Below are 20,129 nucleotides of genomic sequence, written 5' to 3'. Positions count from 1 at the left end.
TGTCAATGCCTGATATTCTTATGAGAATAATAATTTTGTTCAATTTTTTTTTTCAAGCAGCTATAAAATCTGCTTTAAGGAGTAATGTTTATCCTAAAGGAATAGTCCACATAATTGTTCTAATTAAGTAATTTCTATCTTTCCTGTGTAATTTGATGTCAGTCAGTCAGTTCAGTCACTTCGTCATGTCCGACTCTGTGACCCCATGGACTGCAGCATGCCAGGCTTCCCTGTCCATCCAACTCCCAGGGCTTGCTCAAACTCATGTCCATTAAATAACATAGAACAGTGACTCACCATTCACAAATATGGAAGAAGTTTTTCTGTTACTCATCCCTAGGGACAAAGACTCTTCTTAGTTTAACTCTGAACTAAGAAATGGCTTAATCCATACATGCTCGGTAAAGTTTGATCCAGAGTTCAACTAAATTCATGATAAAGCTTTTAATTGGAATTCTTCATCAAGGTATATAACACTGAGGTGTAAAAACACATCAGAAAAGTTGTCTCTGGGTGTGTCTTAAACTCCTTCTAAGAACAGTAGTTTTTACTTTCTTGAATGAAATGGAAAAGAGGCTGAGAGATAAAAAGTCCTAAACATGAGATTTAGTATTTCTGTCTTGGTGTCTCATCTCTTCGTTAGTTTTCTCCGCCATGGTTGTGTGCTAACTTGCTGGCTTAGAATATGGTATTCAGAACATTTATTTGTTATTTTCATCTAATGCAGTCCGTTATTGCTGAGTCTGAGCTCTCTCTTGGATGCTTTATATTTGGTAAGAAGACCTAAGATGATTGTAGCCTAAAGTGGAGTATCTGAATTTGCATGGAGATTTTTCCCTATGTCAAGCTGATGTGCTTTATAGTGCAAAGCTAGAGAAATGATGGAAACAATCTTTTTAGTCATCTTACCATATTTAAATAGTGCCACAGCAAAAAGACTAAAGGTGTTTAAGATGGTAAAGAATCTGCCTGCAAACCAGGAGACCCAGATTCTAATCCTGGGTCAAGATTCCGTGGAGAAGGGAATGGCTATCTACTCCAATATTGCCTGGAGAATTCCATGGACAAAGGAGCTTGACAGGCTCTAGTCCATGAGGCTATAGTCCATGTCCGTGAGGACATGACTGAGCAACTAACCCTTTCACTTTGGGCTTCCCAGGTGGCTCAGTGGTTAAAAAAAAAAAAAATCTGCCTGCCAGTGCAGGAGGTGCAGGAGATGTGGGTTCGATCCCTGGGTTGGGAAGATCTCCTGAAGAAGGAAATGGCAACTGTCTCCAGTACTCTTGCCTGGGAAATCCCATGGATAGAGAAACCTAGCGGGCTATTGTCCATGGAGTCACAAAGAGTCAGACACAACTGAGTGACTGAACGCATTAACATAAAAGATGGGAAATGGGCTGTGATTTTTCTTCTAGGCAGAGAGGAGTACTCATACGTCGTCTTAGGTACAGAAGAGAGGGAGGGAGAAGTAACACTGCCACCCGCTGGAGTCCACTTATCCCAGATGCAGAGAGGCACTCAGCCTTAGACTTCCGAACCCGAGAGGAAGCCTGTGCTCTGTAGCATTCCCTTTATTGCTTGAGATACAGGAGACTATGTGAATTCTCTGTCCACACACCACATCCTTGAAGAATCGTCTTCACCCTTTTCCCCTGCCCCATCTGCATTCCTTGACATTACACTCTGATTCTGTGGTTTGTGATATCCACCTAAATCCAAACCTTGTTCACAGAAGAGCCTTTGGTATGTTTCTAAGGAAAGTGAACTTGAAGTCTGATGACCCAGTTTCAAGTTCAGGAACCACAACTTAACCAGTGATACTACTTTAGACTTAACCTTTCTGTGGCATATTTTCACTGATTATAAATTTCAAATAATAATACTTGCCTTAATTTTTCCGTACATTGTTTTGAGCATGAAATGAGGCAAGAATACGAAAATATTTTGTAAAAGTTATATCTGTTTTTGTTTTTATTTTTGTAATTTAAAAGTGTTAAAAACATTGCTTAGATTCTTCTACACTTCAGATTCCTTTCAGGCAAATTAGTAGTTACCAGAGAGGCCAAAATTAAATAGAAATGAAGTCAACAACTATAGATCATCACAATACCTGGGGACTTCCCTTAATCCACTTGGTTCCTCTGGACCTGGGTACTTGGAGTATGGTCTGTGGATCAGAAGCATTGGTGTAACCTAAGAGCTTGTAGAAATTCACACTCTTGGGTTCCACCCTAGACTTACAGGTTCAGAATCTGCATTTTAATAACTCCAGATGCTTTGTGTACACATTTAAATTTGAGAAGCACAGTGTGGCATATTATGTGGCACGATGATGAAAATCAGAACCACAATGAGGTATCACCTCACCCTGGTCAGAATGGCTATCGTCAAAAAAGTCTATAAAAGTAAATCCTGGAGAGACTGTAGAGAAAAGGGAACCCTCCTACACTATTGGTGGGAATATAAATTGGTGCAACCAGAATGAGAACAGTATGGAGGTTCCACAAAAAACTAAAAACAGAGTTGTCACATGATCCAGCAAGTCCACTCCTGGGCATATATCTGGAAAAAACTCTTAACTCAAAAATCATACATCCAATGTTCATAGCAGCACTATTTACAATAGCTAAGACATGGAAGCAACCTAAATGTCCCTTGATGGATGAGTGGATAAAGAAGATATGTGTGTGTGAGTGTGTGTGTGTGTGTGTGTATACACATAATGGAGTATTATTACTCAGCCATATAAAGAGTGAAGTAATGTCATTTGCACTAACATGGATGAACTTAGAAATTATCATACTAAGAGTATCAAGTTGGACAAAAACAAATATCATATGGTATCACTAATATGTGGAATCTTTAAAAGATGATAAAAATGAACTTATTTACGGAATAGACTCACAGACGTAGAAAACAACTTACAGTTACTAAAGTGAGAAGGTAAGGGAGGGATAAATTTGGCATTTTGGATTAACAGATACAGACTACTATATATAAAACAAATAAACAACAAGGACCTACTGTATAGCACGAGGAACTGTATTTAATATCTTATAATAAATGCAAAAAGGCAAAATGGTTGTCTCAGGAGGCCTTTCAAGTAGCTGAGAAAAGAGAAGTGAAAGAAAGGCAAAGAAGAAAAGGAAAGATATACCCATCTGCATGCAGAGTTCTAGAGACTAGCAAGGAGAAATAAGAACGCCTTCCTAAGTGACCAATGCAAAGAAATAGAGGAAAACAATAGAATGGGAAAGACTAGAGATCTCTTCAAGAAAATTAGAGATTCCAAGGGAACATTTCATGCAAAGATGGGCTCAATAAAGGACAGAAATTGTATAGACATAACAGAAGCAGAAGATATTAAGAAGAGGTGGCAATAATACACAGAAGAACTGTACAAAAAAGATCTTCATGTCCCAGATAATTATGACGGTGTGATCACTCACCTAGAGCCAGACATCCTGGAATGTGGAGTCAAGTGGGCCTTAGGAAGCATCACTACAAACAGAGTTAGTGGAGGTGATGAAATTCCAGTTGAGCTATTTCAAATCCTAAGAGATGATGCTGTGAAAGTGCTTCACTCAATATGCCAGCAAATTTGGAAAACTCAGAAGTGGCCACAGGATTGGAGAAGGTCAAGTTAATACTTGAATCTATCACCTTACCCATATTACAGCATTTATTTGGGAAGAATTTCCTTGCAAATGTTACTCTTTAGCCTCCTGATCATTTTTTTTTGCTCCCCATGAAAAATCTTCCCAGGGAGAAGAAACAAACATCACATTTATATCTTCTAAGGGAAAAAATGTGAAACGTTACAAAGTATTAATAGGAAAAAAAAACTTTTCAGAGATTTATAAATTGAAGAAGGGTGATAACTGGCACTATTGTAAAGAAAGATATCTATGAAAATTCTTGAATTGTCTGCCTACAAAGCTGAGATAGTTAACTTGATTTTTAAAATATTACTTAGACTTCTCATTGTCCTCCTGTGGGTGGTTTCCATATTTGGGCTATTTTTTGTTGTTTTATGGAGATACATTCTGAAATCATTTCTTTCCTACAGTCACTGAATTTACCTACTTCCTAAAGTCTTTAATTTAGACTATATACATCAAACAAAATTAGGAGACAAGTAGCAGACTAGGGGAAACTTTGCATATACACATGACAAAGGCTTAATGTCCTTAATATATACAGAGTTCTCTAAATGACGGAAAAAGAAGAATAAACCGGTAGAAAAATGGGAGAGGATATAAACCTGAAGAAAAAAATGTTAATGGCTATTAAACATGAAAACATATTCAATCCATATATCATCAAGCACAAATCAAAACAAGTTGTCATTTTCTTTCATGTTGACCAAAATTAAAATGTTTGAAAAACCCCAGTGTTAAAGGATAGGGAGGAAAAAAACATGTTGAAATTATGAACTGAATAATTTTTCTGAAGGGTGATTTGGCAGTATTTATCAAAATGTGAAATGCATGTACACTTTGACCGTGAAATTTCACCAATATGCAGAGATATATAAAATAGTGTTACAGCATTATTTGTAATAGCTTGCACTGAAAGCGGTCTCTTTGGCCCCTCAGGAAAGTTTAACAGCAGTACCATTATTTATTGAGCCAGTGGCAAAACATTCAGCAGCTTAAAAAGTGTGTTAGATTTATATGGGAAAAAAAGTGGGAAAAACCAAAGTGTAGAAGCCTGTGTATAATATAGTCCCATTTGTATTCTTTTGAAAAAGAGGATAAAAGGATGCTAATGTATGTGGGGGGAAAAGTTCTTTGAAAAGATGTGCCAGCAACAGATAGCTGTTAATTCTGGGAAGAATTAACATCTCCTCCTGTCCCCACTCTTATCCACACCTCTAATAGTAATGCTTTTCCTGAGTATTAACAGCAGGTCTCCCCTTTCCCCAGTGAACATCTTTTGAGAGAGAAAACAAGTATCAGTGAAATGGCCAAAGGGTTGACAATTAATGGGGGGGTGGGGAAGACCCAATACCAAAAATGAAAAGCTTTATGCTAAAAACAGGCATTCTTTGGTTATTTCCTTTAGCCACTTAAAATAACTCAGATATACATAATGGTACTTTCCTAAAGAAGAATTTGGTTTGGATTTCCTGGGTATTTGTTCCAACTGCCGCTTGCTCCTATAGGGAAAACAAGGTAATTAAATCATCCTCATTTCCATGGCTGGTTTGAAGGTGGAGGCTTTGGGTTATTGACGGAATCTTCTTTGAAGTGGACTTTTGCCTTCTTGAAATAGGCCTAGACATGCCTGGGTTCCCCCAGTGCCCAGAAGTGCATTTGGACACCACGACTGAGTTATGAAACAGATCTTACTTTTAAATCTAACCTTTTCCAGTTGCCTAGCATCTTAAATTTACCCAATAGCATTTTACTTAGTTTCTTTTTTTTTTTTTTAATAAATATTTTCAGAAAGCTATTTAAAATTTTGAGGAACCTCAGTTTTTAACTCAATTAACTATTCCATATATAAGTATCATTTTGATAGTTGATATAATATTTAATATTTTCCAGTTTCCAGCCACTCCCCGCCCTGTCCCTTCCCCACCCTCCACCCCCAGGACTACATCTGGTGTGATAAACTCATCCTTTATTTTGCCTTCAAGGTCCTCTACCTCTGTTTGGGTGTCTGGGAACCGGATGTGGAGAAACCCTTTGCCAAGTGATAGTTTCTACTAGCTTTAATGCACAGTGGAGTGGGAACCATGACAAAAAAGTTTTTTCAACTTTATTTCTGCTTTTTGCTGCCACCCATGTTCTCCCTCTGCAGTTCTTCTTCTTATCTGAACTCTGTGGCAGTAACTGCTCATTTCTTTCAGATGGAGACTATTTTACCTTTACAAGACATGAACCCATTGGCGTGTGTGGACAGATCATCCCGGTGAGTGTATCTCCTCACGCCTTGTATTTATTTTCATTTGAACCAGTTCTCTTAAAGATACATAAAACATGGACCTCAGCAATGTGTGTTTTCCATTACTGGGGAAAAAAAACTGAGCTCATGTTGTTGACATATCTTTAACAGCCTCCCTGCAAATGCTTATTTGAACAGGTTAATAGGGTTTCAGCTTCGTTACCAGGAGTTGAATTCTCCAGTCATGGAATTCTCATGATTAAAATAAGCAAAGCAAAGCCCAGTGTATTAATAACCTGCCTTCAGTTATGGATGTCCATTCAGCTTATGGAAAATTAATGCTTTGTTATATTTGCTTGTTGATTTTTTAGAACTGTGACTCACCATTTTTCCAGGCTTATTGTTTTATATGGCCTTTTAATCCCATTCTTTCCCACTGTTTCTTTTCACAAGAATCTAGATAGAAGACCCTACAGAAGACACAGCAGTACAATTAACGTCACAGTCATAATTGAAACCATGCCGGGCTGTTGTGTGTCTTGTACAGGGAAATAGATGTACTGCTTAGTGTTTGGATTGGAACATTAAACATTGTCTTTTTTTTCCCTCTCTGCCTCATACATAGCCTTGGCACTATACAAAACATCATCGAGTCTTCCAGCTAGGAGAGTCTAGCTAATCATTCTGGCAAGGATTTCAGGGGAGCCTCAATTTAAATTCTTAGAGTACAGACAAGAAGTCTTCTCAAAATATAGGAGAATAACTCAAGATAATCTTCAGCTTTGGGAGCCAAAGATTTGGGGGACATATTAATAAATTATTTTAAAGGTCCACAAACTCTGGGTTACTGCGAAATTTATTCAAGAATGAAAGGAGAAGATGAGAGATTTGGTTTAAGTTCTTCTGCCCCTAAGCCACCCAGGGAAATCCCACTCAGATCAGAACTGGGTTGAGGTCTGTCACCTTAATTGCAGGAACTCAAACCTGCTTTTCCTGCCTTCCCCAGACTCAGTTAGCTGCAGCTTTCACTGACAGGACAAGAGCTGCTTGTCAGCCAGCTCGGCTCAATTACTGCGCTCCCAAGATTTATATACTGTAGATGGAATTAAAACATCACTGTGTACTCCCAAGTTTATAAACAACTAAGGGGAAAAGAAATTGGGTGTTTGGTGAAGGCAAGACACTTGTATATTTTTGCAGGCTTGCCAGGGCCAGTGAGAATCCTTCAAGGATGGCAGCTGAGATGCTTCAGGCAGAAACACATTGTGGTCAGGGGCTGGAGCCAGGGCACCAGGATTTCTGTTTTCTTTCTTAATGAAATTATCAATGACACCTGATAGTACTGAGGCTCATGCCTGCACTTATAACAATACAAGCTTAATATCCTTTTTAAAATTGGTTTAAACCTTCTTAGGCCCCAATCTCAGATACACACATATATTTTTTAGTCTCCATTAGTTTATTTTGCAGTGGCCAGGAGACAAACTAAGATTTTTGCGTCCTCATCAGTAGATGCACTTTATTTTTTGTAATTGTGTGTTTTGTGACAATACATGTAGGTAAAGAAAAAGGTTCTGCCTTGAAATACATGCTCACTTTAGGTTTTCCTCTCTGAAGAGCTTTTATACCAGCCTGAAACCCTGGTATAAAAAAAATCACAAATGCAAGAAAAAGTTTTCATACACAAGAACTTACTGGAACCAAAGGCTAATTTTAAAAACATATAAAATGACAACAATGAAAAGCTGAAACAAAACAAAGACTCCCTTTTTACAATAAGATTTCTTTTTGTGGGTAGCTGGAAAATAGTAATTTGCTGACCGGAGAGAGAATAGGGGAGATTTTCAAGGTCAATCCTGTTCTCTTCTTAATGAAGTAATTAAAAAATCCAAACATCTATACTCTGTGGTGGGACAAGATTTATGTTAAGGACCAGTCTGAGAAATCTGAGAAGTCACAGCTTGAAAACAAAGTAATGGAGGAATATTTTTCCATCTATCAACCCTGAGTTTTTGCCTTTCAGTGGAACTTCCCCCTGCTGATGTTTGCCTGGAAAATTGCTCCAGCTCTGTGCTGTGGCAATACAGTAGTTATTAAACCAGCAGAACAAACACCACTCAGCGCGCTCTACATGGGAGCCCTCATCAAGGAGGTAAGAGAAACCGACCTCAGGAGTGGCTCCCACCCTCCTTACAATCGGGGCCTACTGGAGCATATCCGATTTAATGTGCTTCATCAGCTTTCACAAGCCACGTTTCCTCCAATTCTGTTTTGTTAGGCTGGCTTTCCACCAGGAGTCATCAATATTTTGCCAGGATACGGGCCAACGGCCGGGGCAGCAATAGCTTCTCACGTTGGCATAGACAAGATTGCGTTCACAGGGTCTACTGAGGTAGGTGCCTGAGAAACCACAGCTTAAAGAACAGTTCTGCAAATGAGTAGAGGGTTGGAGAGAAAATTGAAAATGTTACCCATGGACTGAACACCCAAAGAGCAGTGACTACTCAAGGTCTTAACAAACAGATAAGACCTTAACAAAGTCTTATCATAGCTAGAAGACTGACGGGTGTCAAAGTAAAGGTGGACATTGACTATTTGTGCCTCAGATCTCTGGACTCTTGTGTGCTCCATTTGTATGAGACCTGTCCCAGAAAAATAAAACCCTATTATATTTTGGAATAAAAGGAACATATATCAGAGGCAAAAACAAACTAACTGTCCCAAAAGAGTCTATCCCAGAAGCTGGGGTTCTGAACACTTTCTTGAATCAAGAATACAAATTAAGAACTGGAGATGTAAATTAATCTCTGGTCAAGATGAAAATGGAAACACAGCTGTGTCTTATGATTATATCCCCAACTCCTGTAGATGCTGTTTGCAGCTAACTATGACCATGAGCCTTAAAGGGTCATAGAGAGTAGAGATCAGCGATTTTTTTCTGCAAAACATGGCCAGATAGCGAATGTTGTGGACTTTGCTGGCAATATGGTCTCTATTGAAACTACTTAACTCTGCCCCTGGAGCACAAAGTAGCCATAGGTAATGTAGTTTGAGCTGAACTCAGCTACAGGTGAGCACTGCATGTCCTGGACTGACTTTCCTCTGGGGTCAGTGGGCTCTGCCTGCCTGTCCACCTCTTGGCTCAAGCACTACTGGGCCACATGTCTTTCAGGAGTTATCAGCCATTCTGGTCAGACGTGACTAGAAGACACTCTTCAGTGAATGGTGCCGTGATTCAGCTTTTTGTTTGGGCAGGGCAGACTGGGCCGTAGGGCTGGCAGCAAGCCCTCATTTGAGGAGATGAATCAGGCCGATCTGCACCCATCTGTGTTCCCTGGTCAAAGTGTGCCCCCCAGTTTGGTTCTGCAAATGAGCAGAGCCACTGGTTGGGATTACTGCTTGGTCACTGCAGGTGTGAATTCAGTCTGCCAGGATTTGTGTGTTGCAGCACCCCCCCCACCAATGCAGTCTCATTTCGGTAGTGGTTGAGCCCTGCAGATTCCCCTGCAGTGCCCATGGTGTGAGGTCAGAATAGTGGCTCCCATAGGTCAGCTCACAGTTCTGAGTTCTCCTTTCCCACTGGAGAAGCCAGAGGGTCAGGAGAAATGTCTCCCCATGGTGTTGCAGTGGCCTGGGGGAGGGCAGTGCAGTCACAATGAAGCTGCTTTTCTTAACCCTTCTCATGGGTCTCTGGTACAGGGGAGTGCTTCCCACTTAACCTTGTGTTCTAAGATTCTCTCAGTGATGTCTTGTTTTTTTAACAATTGCTCCTTACGCTTCTTGTGAAGGAAAGCAAAGTCTGGAGCAGTCTGTGTTGCCATCTTGGTAATGTCACTCCTCAGTATTTTCACTAGTACCAGATTGCTTTAATTATAAGGTTTTAAAAGATGTGTTGGAGTATGGCAGGCAAGATACCCTCTTACTTGGTTTTTCAAAACCTTTAGGCCGTCCTTGTCCATTCTTTCAGATAAAATTTCACTTTGGTTTTCCAAGTACCTTACCTTCCTCCACACAGCGCTCATTGGAATTTTGATTGCATCCCATTACCTGTCTGTATTAAATTGAAGATGAGTGTTCTTTCTAGAAGACTGACATCTCATCCAGGAACAAGGTATAAACCTCTTCAGTTATTTATCCTACAGTGTTCATCACTGATGTCATCATTTACATCTTAGGCTTGTCTTGATAAATTAATTTCTAGGGATTTTTTTTCTTCCAAGGATATTTCAGTTTAAAAACAGCACTTTTTTTAAAGTCCCAATACCATGTGTTGGAAAATCATGTTGAGAGGATTACTTAATCTTTCAGGCCAGACAAGAAGTGATGTAGTGCATCAATAAGAACATAAGTGCTTGTTTCCAAGTTGCCTGGGTTTATATCTCTGTTTTGCCATTCAAAAAGTTTTTTAAACTTTTAAAAAGACTTTACTGCAGTATAATTTACATACAATAAAATGCATTCATTTAAGTACCAAATGTACACTGTCACATAACCATCACCCAAACTAAGATATAGAATATTTCCATACCCTAAAAAGATTTCTCATACCCTTGGCCCCAGACAATCAGTGACCCTCTTTCTTAATTTTCCTTCCTGTTACTTTATATAAATGGAATATACAATATGTATTCTTCCATGCCTGGTTTTTTTTTTGTTGTTGTTCAATATTTAATGAATTATTGATATAATTGGATTTGAATCTCCCATTTTCACTTTTATTTTCTACTTGTCCCATCTGCTTTTTGTTACCTTTCTCCTCTTTTTCTGCCTCATTTTGGATGAATTGAGTACTCCATTTTATCTTTTATTTTGGATTATAAGCTAAGCCTCTTTTTAAAGTGGTTGTTTTAGTAATTACAATGTGCGTTTTAATCACAGTCTACTATTTAAAAGTATTATGTTACTTCATATATAATGTAATAACAGTGTAAAAGAATTCTTCTATTTCTCATTGCATCCTTCATGCTGCTGCTGTTCTAGAATTCACTGTTATGTATGTTATGTAGCCCATAGTACATTGCTACACTTTTGTTTTAAAAATTCAACTGTCTCTTCAAAGTGAAAATGTTAGTTCCTCAGTTGTGTCTGGTGTTTTGCAACCCCATGGACTGTAGCCCACCAGGCTCCTCTGTCCATGGAATTCTCCAGGCAAGAATATCGGAGTGGGTTGCCATTTCCTTTTCAAGGGCATCTTCCCAACCCAGGGATCAAACCTGAATCTCCAGCATTGCAGGCAGATTCTTTACCATCTGAGCCATCATGAGAAAACAAAATTATTTTATGTTTACTCACGTACTTAACTGTTTCTAACCTTCTCTCTCTCTCTCTTTTTTTTTTTTTGGCCTATGTTTCTTTCTGATATAATTTTTTTTCTGTATAGAGACCTTTCTTTAGCATTTCTTATAGTTTGGGTCTGTTAGTGACAAATTCTCCCAGCTTCTGTTTGTCTGAATATGTATTTATTTTGTTTTCATTTTTTATGATTTTTTCTGAATATAAAATTCTGATTCAACAGTTTTTTATTTTGTTTTATTTTATTTTCAGCACTTTAAAGATGTCATTCTGTTTGTTTGTTTTTTTTAAATGACTTGCTCTGTTTCTGATAAGTTAGCAGTCATTCTTATCTTTGTTTTACTGTATATAATGGTTTTTCAAATATGTATGCTTTTTCATGTCTATTAATTTTTGAAAGGATGCTGAACATTGTGACCATTACATTATGGACCATGTAGATTTTGTTTTCTTTCTTTTAAGAGTGCTGGACTTTTTTCTGTTAGGTAATTAAGTCACTTGCAGTACAGGTTGACCCTTTTGACACTTAATTTTAAGCTTCATTAAGGACTAGTTTATCTTTTACTAAGATAAAATATATAAGATTACTAAGTTGGGATCCTTCTGGATTTTGTAGTGAATGTTCTCAGTGTTCAACTAGGTCTTTCTACTCTGGTTAGTCAGAACTCAGATGTCCCCAACCCTATATGAGCTCTGAGGATTATTCAGCATACAGATTCCCTGATCTTTGTTCTTTATCCAGTCTTGTGAAGTATACCAGTCACCACAGGTATACCCTTTAGTTTAGCCTTCAGCCAGAGAATTGATGGGACCTCCATAAGTTTTCTTGACTGCATTGTCAGTACTCTCTTGTACTAAGCCTTTTACTTTTTAACCACCTCATTCTCTCCAAACTCTAATCTGTTCCATCATTTCAGTGAGACCAGCACATTCTACTTTGGTCTTAACATCCCATGATGCAAAAGGTCTTCCCTTATTTCTTTTCTTTTTAAAAAAAAAAGTTTTTAATTTTATTTTATTTTTAATTGGAGGATAATTGCTTTACAATATTGTGATGGTTTCATTCCCTTGTTTCTTTTATCTCTAGAATCACAGTCCCATGCTGCATGATATTCCATTTAAAGGAAGCAATTTCATGTACTTTTCTAGTTGTTTACAGTGCGAGGGCAAGTTCAGTGACAGTTTTTGAGAAATAGACTGCCAGTTATTCCTACAGCCAAAATGAATTTATTCAGAATCAGCGAAGAATTTCAGTTTGGGGTCTACAGCCATGGCAAACCACATGCACACCCTTCCACAGCAAGGAGAGCACTCTTTTAAAGAAGGGAAGAGGAAATTGGAGAGCTGTAGTAAAGAGTCCACTGGAGAAATTGAGAGTTGGAAGTATAGTTGCTTTTTGTTGCCTGACTTGTGACAGTCTTCTCTCATTGCATGAACTCTTGCCAGGTAAGAAGAAGTTTTTCTTTTTTCTGTTGGGCTCTGCTACTGTCATAAGTGGTAGAGTTCCCTTTTCTGATCTCCCAACTCTATTTTAATTGAGGTTTCTGTTTATTAATTTTTTACATTTGCCCCTTTTGATCAAGACCTTTCTCTGAAAGCATTGCTGGTAAAGGAGTCCAGTTTTCTGGTTTCAGCAGCATTTTATCTCTCAGTGCCAGGAAGGACCTTTAGTGTAGTTTCCCACATCAGAGGGAAAGCCTGCAGATTGAAAACTTGTTGAGGTCACATTCTAGTAACAAGGAAGGGTAGGAGGGAGAACTCTCAGGCAGTTTTTATGTAAAACCCTTGTGTTATCAAGATCATAGACATTAGAGATCTTCTGAAGTATCAAGGCATCATTAAAGGTCTGGCAGGCAAGTTTCCAACAGACCTGGTCCAGATTATCTTGGAAAGGTTGTCTCATCAGATATTGTCTGCTTCAGTTCTAGGGAATCTTTACTTTCAGGTCCCCAGTGATGTGCAGGTCCAGCCAGAGTTTGGTGCTTTCTTTCACTGTATCATGTAAGTCCAAAGTCTGTTTCCTGGAGTTCAGTGAGACATGGGTTGGTTAGCAGAACTAGATAGAGGGATCTTTCCAGCAAGGTTGAAGAAAGTTTTTCTGGAAATTTTTTCCAGTAGATAAAATCTCCACAGAGTGTAAGGTGTGATGCTCAATGTCATTGTCTCCCAAGAGCACACGTAAAAAGATTGCTGTACCAAAACATGATTGCTTTTAATAGAAGCAATTTGGCCTTTGCAATATTGCAGGATCTTTCTTACCAGTGAGTCAAGAGGCGGGAGCCAAGTGCACTGGGCATTCAATGACTATTTCAAAGTGTGAGAGTTTATGAGTTCCAAAAGATATTGATCTAAGGTCCAGAAGGACCTCTATGGTGATGCTTTTGGCCAAGGTGTTTTTAGGGACTCTACAAATTTCCTGTTTGAATCTTAACAATATCATTAGTGCATTTGACTAAACTAGAGGGTTGACAGTGGTAAGTATGGTCAAAGTGTTGTGAAACTGGCCAAACAGTACACAGTTGTCTTATCTGACTAGTAAGGTGAGTTCCTTGATCATAATGAAGTTCAAGAGTTGTCCAGGTAGGGATAATCTTTTTCAAAGGGACTTTAGTCACAGCAGAGGCAGTAGCCTGTCTGCAGGAGGTGGCTTCAGCCCATGTAAAAACATACAGACCAGATCTAAAACCTATTTGTATTCATGAGATGGAGGAAGTTGTATGAAATCCTTTTCCAGACCTCAGATAGTCATTAGGCAATTTGAAATGTCCAGGAACAGTGCAGACAGGCTTATTTGGGGTATATATTTCAGACAAGTGGGTTAAGTGATAACTTCTTGGAGCCGTCTTTAATATTGCCTCACCAGTGTTGATTCATGAATGCTATCATTTTGTCAGTAGGCCAATGGTTTAATGTATGTACAGTGGTTAGGAGTGAGAATTTTAGAATCTCCACTAGGACTGAGTTGTTATTTGGTCCAAACCAGAGCTTCCTCTTTTGTCAAACCAAGAATTGTTGAATTTCTAGTCTTGTTTTCCCTTCTCTGAGGCCAACTGTATTTGGCTTCTATAGTTTTTCTAAGTGACCATTTGGGGAAATATCTCTTTGGATCATGCCAGAGGTTTGATTCTTGTTGGTTTCTTTAAGGGCAGCATTCTTTCTGGAAATGTGAACAAGGTGATTTCTTTTAGCTTCCAGAAAGTCAAGTTTAGAATATCGTGGAATCTTAATAATAGCTAAAGCAGCAGGTAAAATGTATTGCATCCACTAATTCCTGAGTATAAGGGCCATTTAAAATTTTGGCTTCCATAGTAGCTCAACTGGTGAAGAATCTGCCTGCAATGCCGGAGACCCCAGTTTGATTCCTGGGTTGGAAAGATCCCCTGGAGAGGGGATAGGCTATCCACTCTAGTATTCTTGGGCTTCCCTGGTGACTCAGACAGTAAAGAATCTGCCTGCAATGTGGGAGACCCAGGTTTGATCCCTAAGTTGGGAAGATCCCCTGGAGGAGGGCATGGCAACCCACTCTAGTATTCTTACCTGGAGAATCCCCATGGTCAGAGGAGCTTGGCGGGCTACAGTCCATGGGGTTGCAAAGAGTCAGACATGACTGAGTGACTAAGCACACCTGTAAGGAAGCCATGTTGCTTCTACAACATTCCAAAATGATGAGCTACTCTGAAACCATGTCTACTATCAGTGGCGCTTTGAACAACAAGCCGTTTAAGAGAATATAATTTAGCCTGTTTAGCCAAAGTAGCCGTAAGTAAAGATGCTGCTTCAACAGTATTAAAAAGAGTTGTAATATCATGCCCAGCTCAGTATTTGTCATTGTCACTTTAAAAAAGAAACCATCAGAGAACCATGAGAAGTCAGTGTTTCCTAAAGCACTTTCCTGCATATTATCTCAAGGAGTCAAGAGGAGACCTGTCAGTGTTAAGCAGTCATGAGGGACTTTATCAGTGACAGAGGGGAGCAGAGCAGCAGGGTTACCTTTACCCTGTGAAAGAGTTCTATGAAGAGTAGTTATCTTAAAAACTTCATAGGAGGTGAGGCAGGTGTCTGAGAAATGTTGACCATGATGAGACTTCAAGTGAGCTTTTCCTACATGAGGTACAAAAGTGGTTGAAGGGGATCCCATAACAGTTTTTTGGTGGCCTTCACCAAAAGGGCAGTGGCAGTTTTTGAACTAAAGAAGGGAAAAGTATTTAATTTTCCCCTTTTTCTTAGAGGAATTCTGGAATTATACTTCCCTAAGAAGTCTCAGGAAGCTGAAACTCCAATACTTTGGCCACCTCATGCGAAGAGTTGACTAATTGGAAAAGACCCTGATGCTGGGAGGGATTGAGGGCAGGAGGAGAAGGGGATGACAGAGGATGAGATGGCTGGATGGCATCACCGACTCAATGGGCATGAGTTTGAGTAAACTCCGGGAGTTGGTGATGGACAGGGAGGCCTGGCATGCTGCGATTCATGGGGTCTCAAAGAGTCAGACACGACTGAATGACTGAACTGAAGAAGTCTCAGGTGAAAATGGATATGGATGGAGGAACTAAGGAGAAAAGAGTGTGTATCTCTCAAAGGGTCTAAACCAAAGGGAATAGATTCAGAGAAAGAAACTCCTGAAGTTCACTAGAGTTCACTGTTTGAACTGTCTCAGTACTCTGAAACAACGGCTGCTTTATAGTAGTGGAGTTGAGCACTGAGATGTGGCTCTAATGTTAGGAATGGAAGAGACTGAGCCCCAGTCTGGAGAAACATTTCTCTAAGATGATTAAGAGGGAGGGTTGGGAGGAGCCCCCTATAGTTCCTCAGAGCCACTTCCTTGAGGATTAGGAGGACAATGGAAAAACTAGTTAGGAGACCTGAAGGTGCCAGAAGTTTGAATTTGTAACAGTCTCTTTTCCAATGTCCTGGCTGTTTTGCAAAGGTAACAGCAACTAGGAGGGGTTTTTTGGTTTTGTTTTTGTTTTTTTTCAAGGGGTCTTCATTTGCTCGAGTTGAAGATTAAGAATTTTGTTGATCTTCCTTTTAGATGACTCCTCTAAAATGTGAGAGAGCTGGTATACCAGATTAACTGCATCTGAACTGGACATAGTTACCCATCCCATCCTGGTCCTTTTTACTAGAAGGGAAAGGTCCCAGTTTAGCCCACTGATAAACACAAAATCAAAAGCTCCCCAGGTGGGACCAACATCTGAAGGAAGACCAAAATTTTCCTTAACAATCTGAAGTTGATTATAATTGTCATGAACAGGTTCGGCAGATTTTTGTGCACGAGCTTGAATTTTGTCCCAGTCAACAGGCTTTGGAAAAGTCCAGAAATTGCTTGATCAAGTTGTGTAGCAGTTGCCTGAGTCAGATCATATAATAACCTAGTGGGCTCATCTCCAGCTTTAATTCTAGGCACCTTTCAGGATTTTCCCTGTTAACAGTTTTCATCCAATGCTGGGCCTGGCTTTCACCAGGAAGCATATGAACTAGCAGATGTAAATCAGAGAAACCAGGTTGATAAGTTTTGTTTTATGTATCCCTTAATTACTTATTGTGGATGTAGATAAGTTAACTACTTTTGTCTTTTAACTTTCCTACTAGCTTTATAGGTGGTTGATTTACTATCTTTATCATGTATTTGCCTTTCCTAATGAGATTCCTCCTTTCATAATTTTCATATTTCTAATTGTGGTCTTTTCTGCTTAGAGAAGTCCCTTTAACATTTCTTGTAAAAACTATTTTGTGCTGCTGAACTCTTTTACTTATCTGTGAAACTCTTGATTTTCCCTTCAACTATGAATAATAGTCTTGCTGGGTATTTTTGATTGTAGGGTTTTTTCCTTTCATCATTTTAAATATATCATGCTACTCCCTTATGGCCTGCAGAGTTTGTGCTAAAAAGTCAGCTCATAATCTTATGAGAGTTCCTTTGTATATAACTAGTTGCTTTTCCTTTGCTATTTTTATTTTTTTTCCCTCAATAATCTTCACCTTTATTTTTTTATTTCTTTTTTTTCCATTTATTTTTATTAGTTGGAGACTAATTACTTTATAATATTGTAGTGGTTTTTGCCATACATTGACATGAATCAGCCATGGATTTACATGTGTTTCCTTTGCTATTTTTAATATTCTCTCTTTAACTTCAATTTTTGTCATTTTAATTACAATATGCTTTGGTATATTCCTCTTTGTGTCAACCCTATATGGGACATTGCATTTCCTTTCCCTAATTAGGCAAGTTCTCAGCCCTTGTGTCTTCAAATGTATTCTCTGCCCCTTACCCCCTTTCTTCTTCTGGGACCCCTATAATGTGAATATTAGCACATCTGATATTGTCACAGAGGTCTGTTAAACTGCCCTCATTTTAAAAAAAATTATTTTTTTTGTTCAGCTTGGATGATTTCCCCTAGTCTGTCTACTAGTTCACTTATCTGTTCCTCTGGATCATACAATCTACTGTTGATGCCTTCCAGGGTATTTTTTGTTTCAGTTATTGTATTCTTCAACTCTGGTTCTTATATCTTCTAACTCTTTGTTAAAATTCTCGTTGTGTTCATTTGTTCTTCTCTCAAGTTCTTTGAGCACATTTATGATTATTACCTTGAACTCTTTATTGAGTAGATTGCTTATCTCCAGTTCACTTAGTTCTTCTGGTACTTTATGTTGTTCTTGCATTTGGAGCATATTCCTTTGCCACTTCATTCTGAGTGAGCCCCAGTGGCCCCCTTTCTCTTTGATAGACTCTCTAAGATCAGCTGGTGGGTATGACCCAGGCTTCTTTCAAATTACTACTCCTGCCTTGGGTCTCAGAACATGTTCTGTGTGTGCCTTTTAAGAATGGAGCCTCTATTTCCCACAGCTCTTTGGGTCTTCTCAAAGTAAGCCCCACTGGCCTTCAAAGCTAAATGTTATGGGGGCTTTTCTTCCTGGTACAGAGTCCCCAGGCTGGGAAGCATGGTGTGGAGCTCAGACCCCGGCTCCTTGGGGAGCATCTCCACAATTGTCCTTATTCTCCTGCTTGCAGGTCACCTGTCTAGGAGTATGGGTCTTGATTATATTGCATCTCAGCCTCTCTAATCCATCTCATTATGGTTCCTTCTTTATATATGCAGTTGCAGAAGATATTTTCTGCTAGTCTTCCAGCCATTCTTACCAATAATTACTCTTTAAATAGTTGTAATTTTGGTGTGCCTGAGAGAGGAGGTGAGTTCACTGTCTTCCCACTCCACCATCTTAGCCACGCCTCCTATTTTATCTTTCTTTGCATCTTAACTTTAAAATCTTACTTTGCAGAAAGGCAGTTTTAGGTTCCTGTCAATGGAAATCTCAAACTACCAATTGAAATATGTGTTTCATTCAGTTTGGAAAAATTTTAGAGTTACTTAAGTTCGAGGATTTCAAAGGTTTCCCTAATCGCCATGGATATTCTAAATTGCCTTTGGTTAGGTAGGTTTCAGGCAAATTTTCATAATTTATCATTGTCTCAAATCTGATATATTACACTCAATGAGGTTACAAATTTATATACTTCTGTTTATACAGCCAAAGTCATAAGAATACAACCTTAATGATGTTTGGATTTAGAAGTCCTTGGTTTCTTTGGTGTAGGATATTCTTAAAGGATTATAATCCTATAAATGACTGATGTCTAATCTTTTGGGGTAAGATAATCTGATTATTAGTTTAGTATTGATTTTTTTAAGCTTTAATTTTTGAAGATTACAGTTTCTGGTGATATACATAGATTTTGGGGGGGGATGCTGCATTATTTTTCACTGAAGTCTGTCCTTTAGTCATTATTCTCACTACCCCAAGTAGCATCTGATGTGCAGTCAGCAACCATTATAAGTATTTGTTAGGTACACGAAAGAGGAAAGATTAAATTTGAGAAATAAAAGCTTAATCCCACAGCTAGAAGGTGATGAACACTTTCTCTCTTCAAAACGCCACTAATAGCTTAGGGTTTAATATCTTTTACTTTGTAGCTATGTTATTATGAACCACTCAATTCTGTACAAAATTTATTTAGAATCTCTTAAAAAAAAATAAAGTACTCTTCATGGCTTTGCTGAAATGAAAACTGGAAAGAATGCTGCATCATTCCACCTCTTAAAAAACTAGAGGAAGGTATTTTTTTCAGTAAGATATGCCAAACACAGTCTTCAAATCATGCTAAAAGCAATCAAGATTAAATATCAGGTCTATATTAGAAAACTAGACATAATTTAAGCCTCCCTAATAGTGGTGTGCATTTGTTCACAGTACCTGTTAATATTTAATCTTTCCCATGCTCAGATGCATGTCTGTAGATAAAGGATGATTGTACCTAATTCATCAATTTTAAGGCTGAAGTAAGCTAGTATATCTAAAGTTTTTAACACAGGGCCTGGCTCTTAGTAAAGTGTCAATAAATATTAGCTGTTATTGTTTTATATTTATTTTTAAATGAAATTTATATAATAATATAGTCTTGGGAAAATGTGTAATAGAGAAGGGGGCTGGATTCAGCCTACCTTGGATCAAATCCCGGCTCTCTTTAGCATATTATTTGATCTTTCCCATCTCTCATTTCTTCATCTGTTAAGACGGGTTAGGAAGAACTCCTTACATGTTTATTTGTGGATTAATGGAGCTAGAGTATTTGAAAGTTCCAGTCCAGTTGTTGGCACATTGTGAGAATTCAGTGAATACTAGTTGAATCTGATTGATTCTAGTTGAATCTATTTGCAGAGAATGTCTGTCAAAAACTAATCTCTGCTTTCCTCTAGAAATTTTACTTTCCTTTTGTTTGTTTTATGACTTTTATGAATATTTTACAAATATTTTTTTCTTCTAATAAATGTTTATTTTGTTTGTTTTGCTGTTCTAGTTCACTTTTTTGGAAGAGTGCCTGGGTGCTTGCTTAAATAAACTGATTATGAATTCTTCTTTTATTTTTTTAAATGGAATAG

The 20,129-nt window shown here is 38.4% G+C and overlaps 1 protein-coding gene across 2 annotated transcripts in view; it reads left to right on the top strand.

Annotated features, from left to right (window-relative positions):
• The window catches only part of ALDH1A2 (aldehyde dehydrogenase 1 family member A2), a 102,838-nt gene that overhangs the window by 56,530 nt on the left and 26,179 nt on the right, over positions 1-20,129 (top strand). For both annotated transcript variants that reach the window (XM_043920906.1, XM_043920905.1), the window contains exons 6-8: positions 5,858-5,919; positions 7,916-8,044; positions 8,171-8,284. In XM_043920906.1, the coding sequence (XP_043776841.1) occupies positions 5,858-5,919; positions 7,916-8,044; positions 8,171-8,284 (305 nt within the window). The remainder of the gene's footprint in view (positions 1-5,857; positions 5,920-7,915; positions 8,045-8,170; positions 8,285-20,129) is intronic.

This window comes from Cervus elaphus, chromosome 12, assembly GCF_910594005.1.
Source record: "Cervus elaphus chromosome 12, mCerEla1.1, whole genome shotgun sequence".
In the NCBI taxonomy this organism is placed as follows: domain Eukaryota; kingdom Metazoa; phylum Chordata; class Mammalia; order Artiodactyla; family Cervidae; genus Cervus; species Cervus elaphus.
This window is presented reverse-complemented; position numbering and strand designations above follow the sequence as displayed.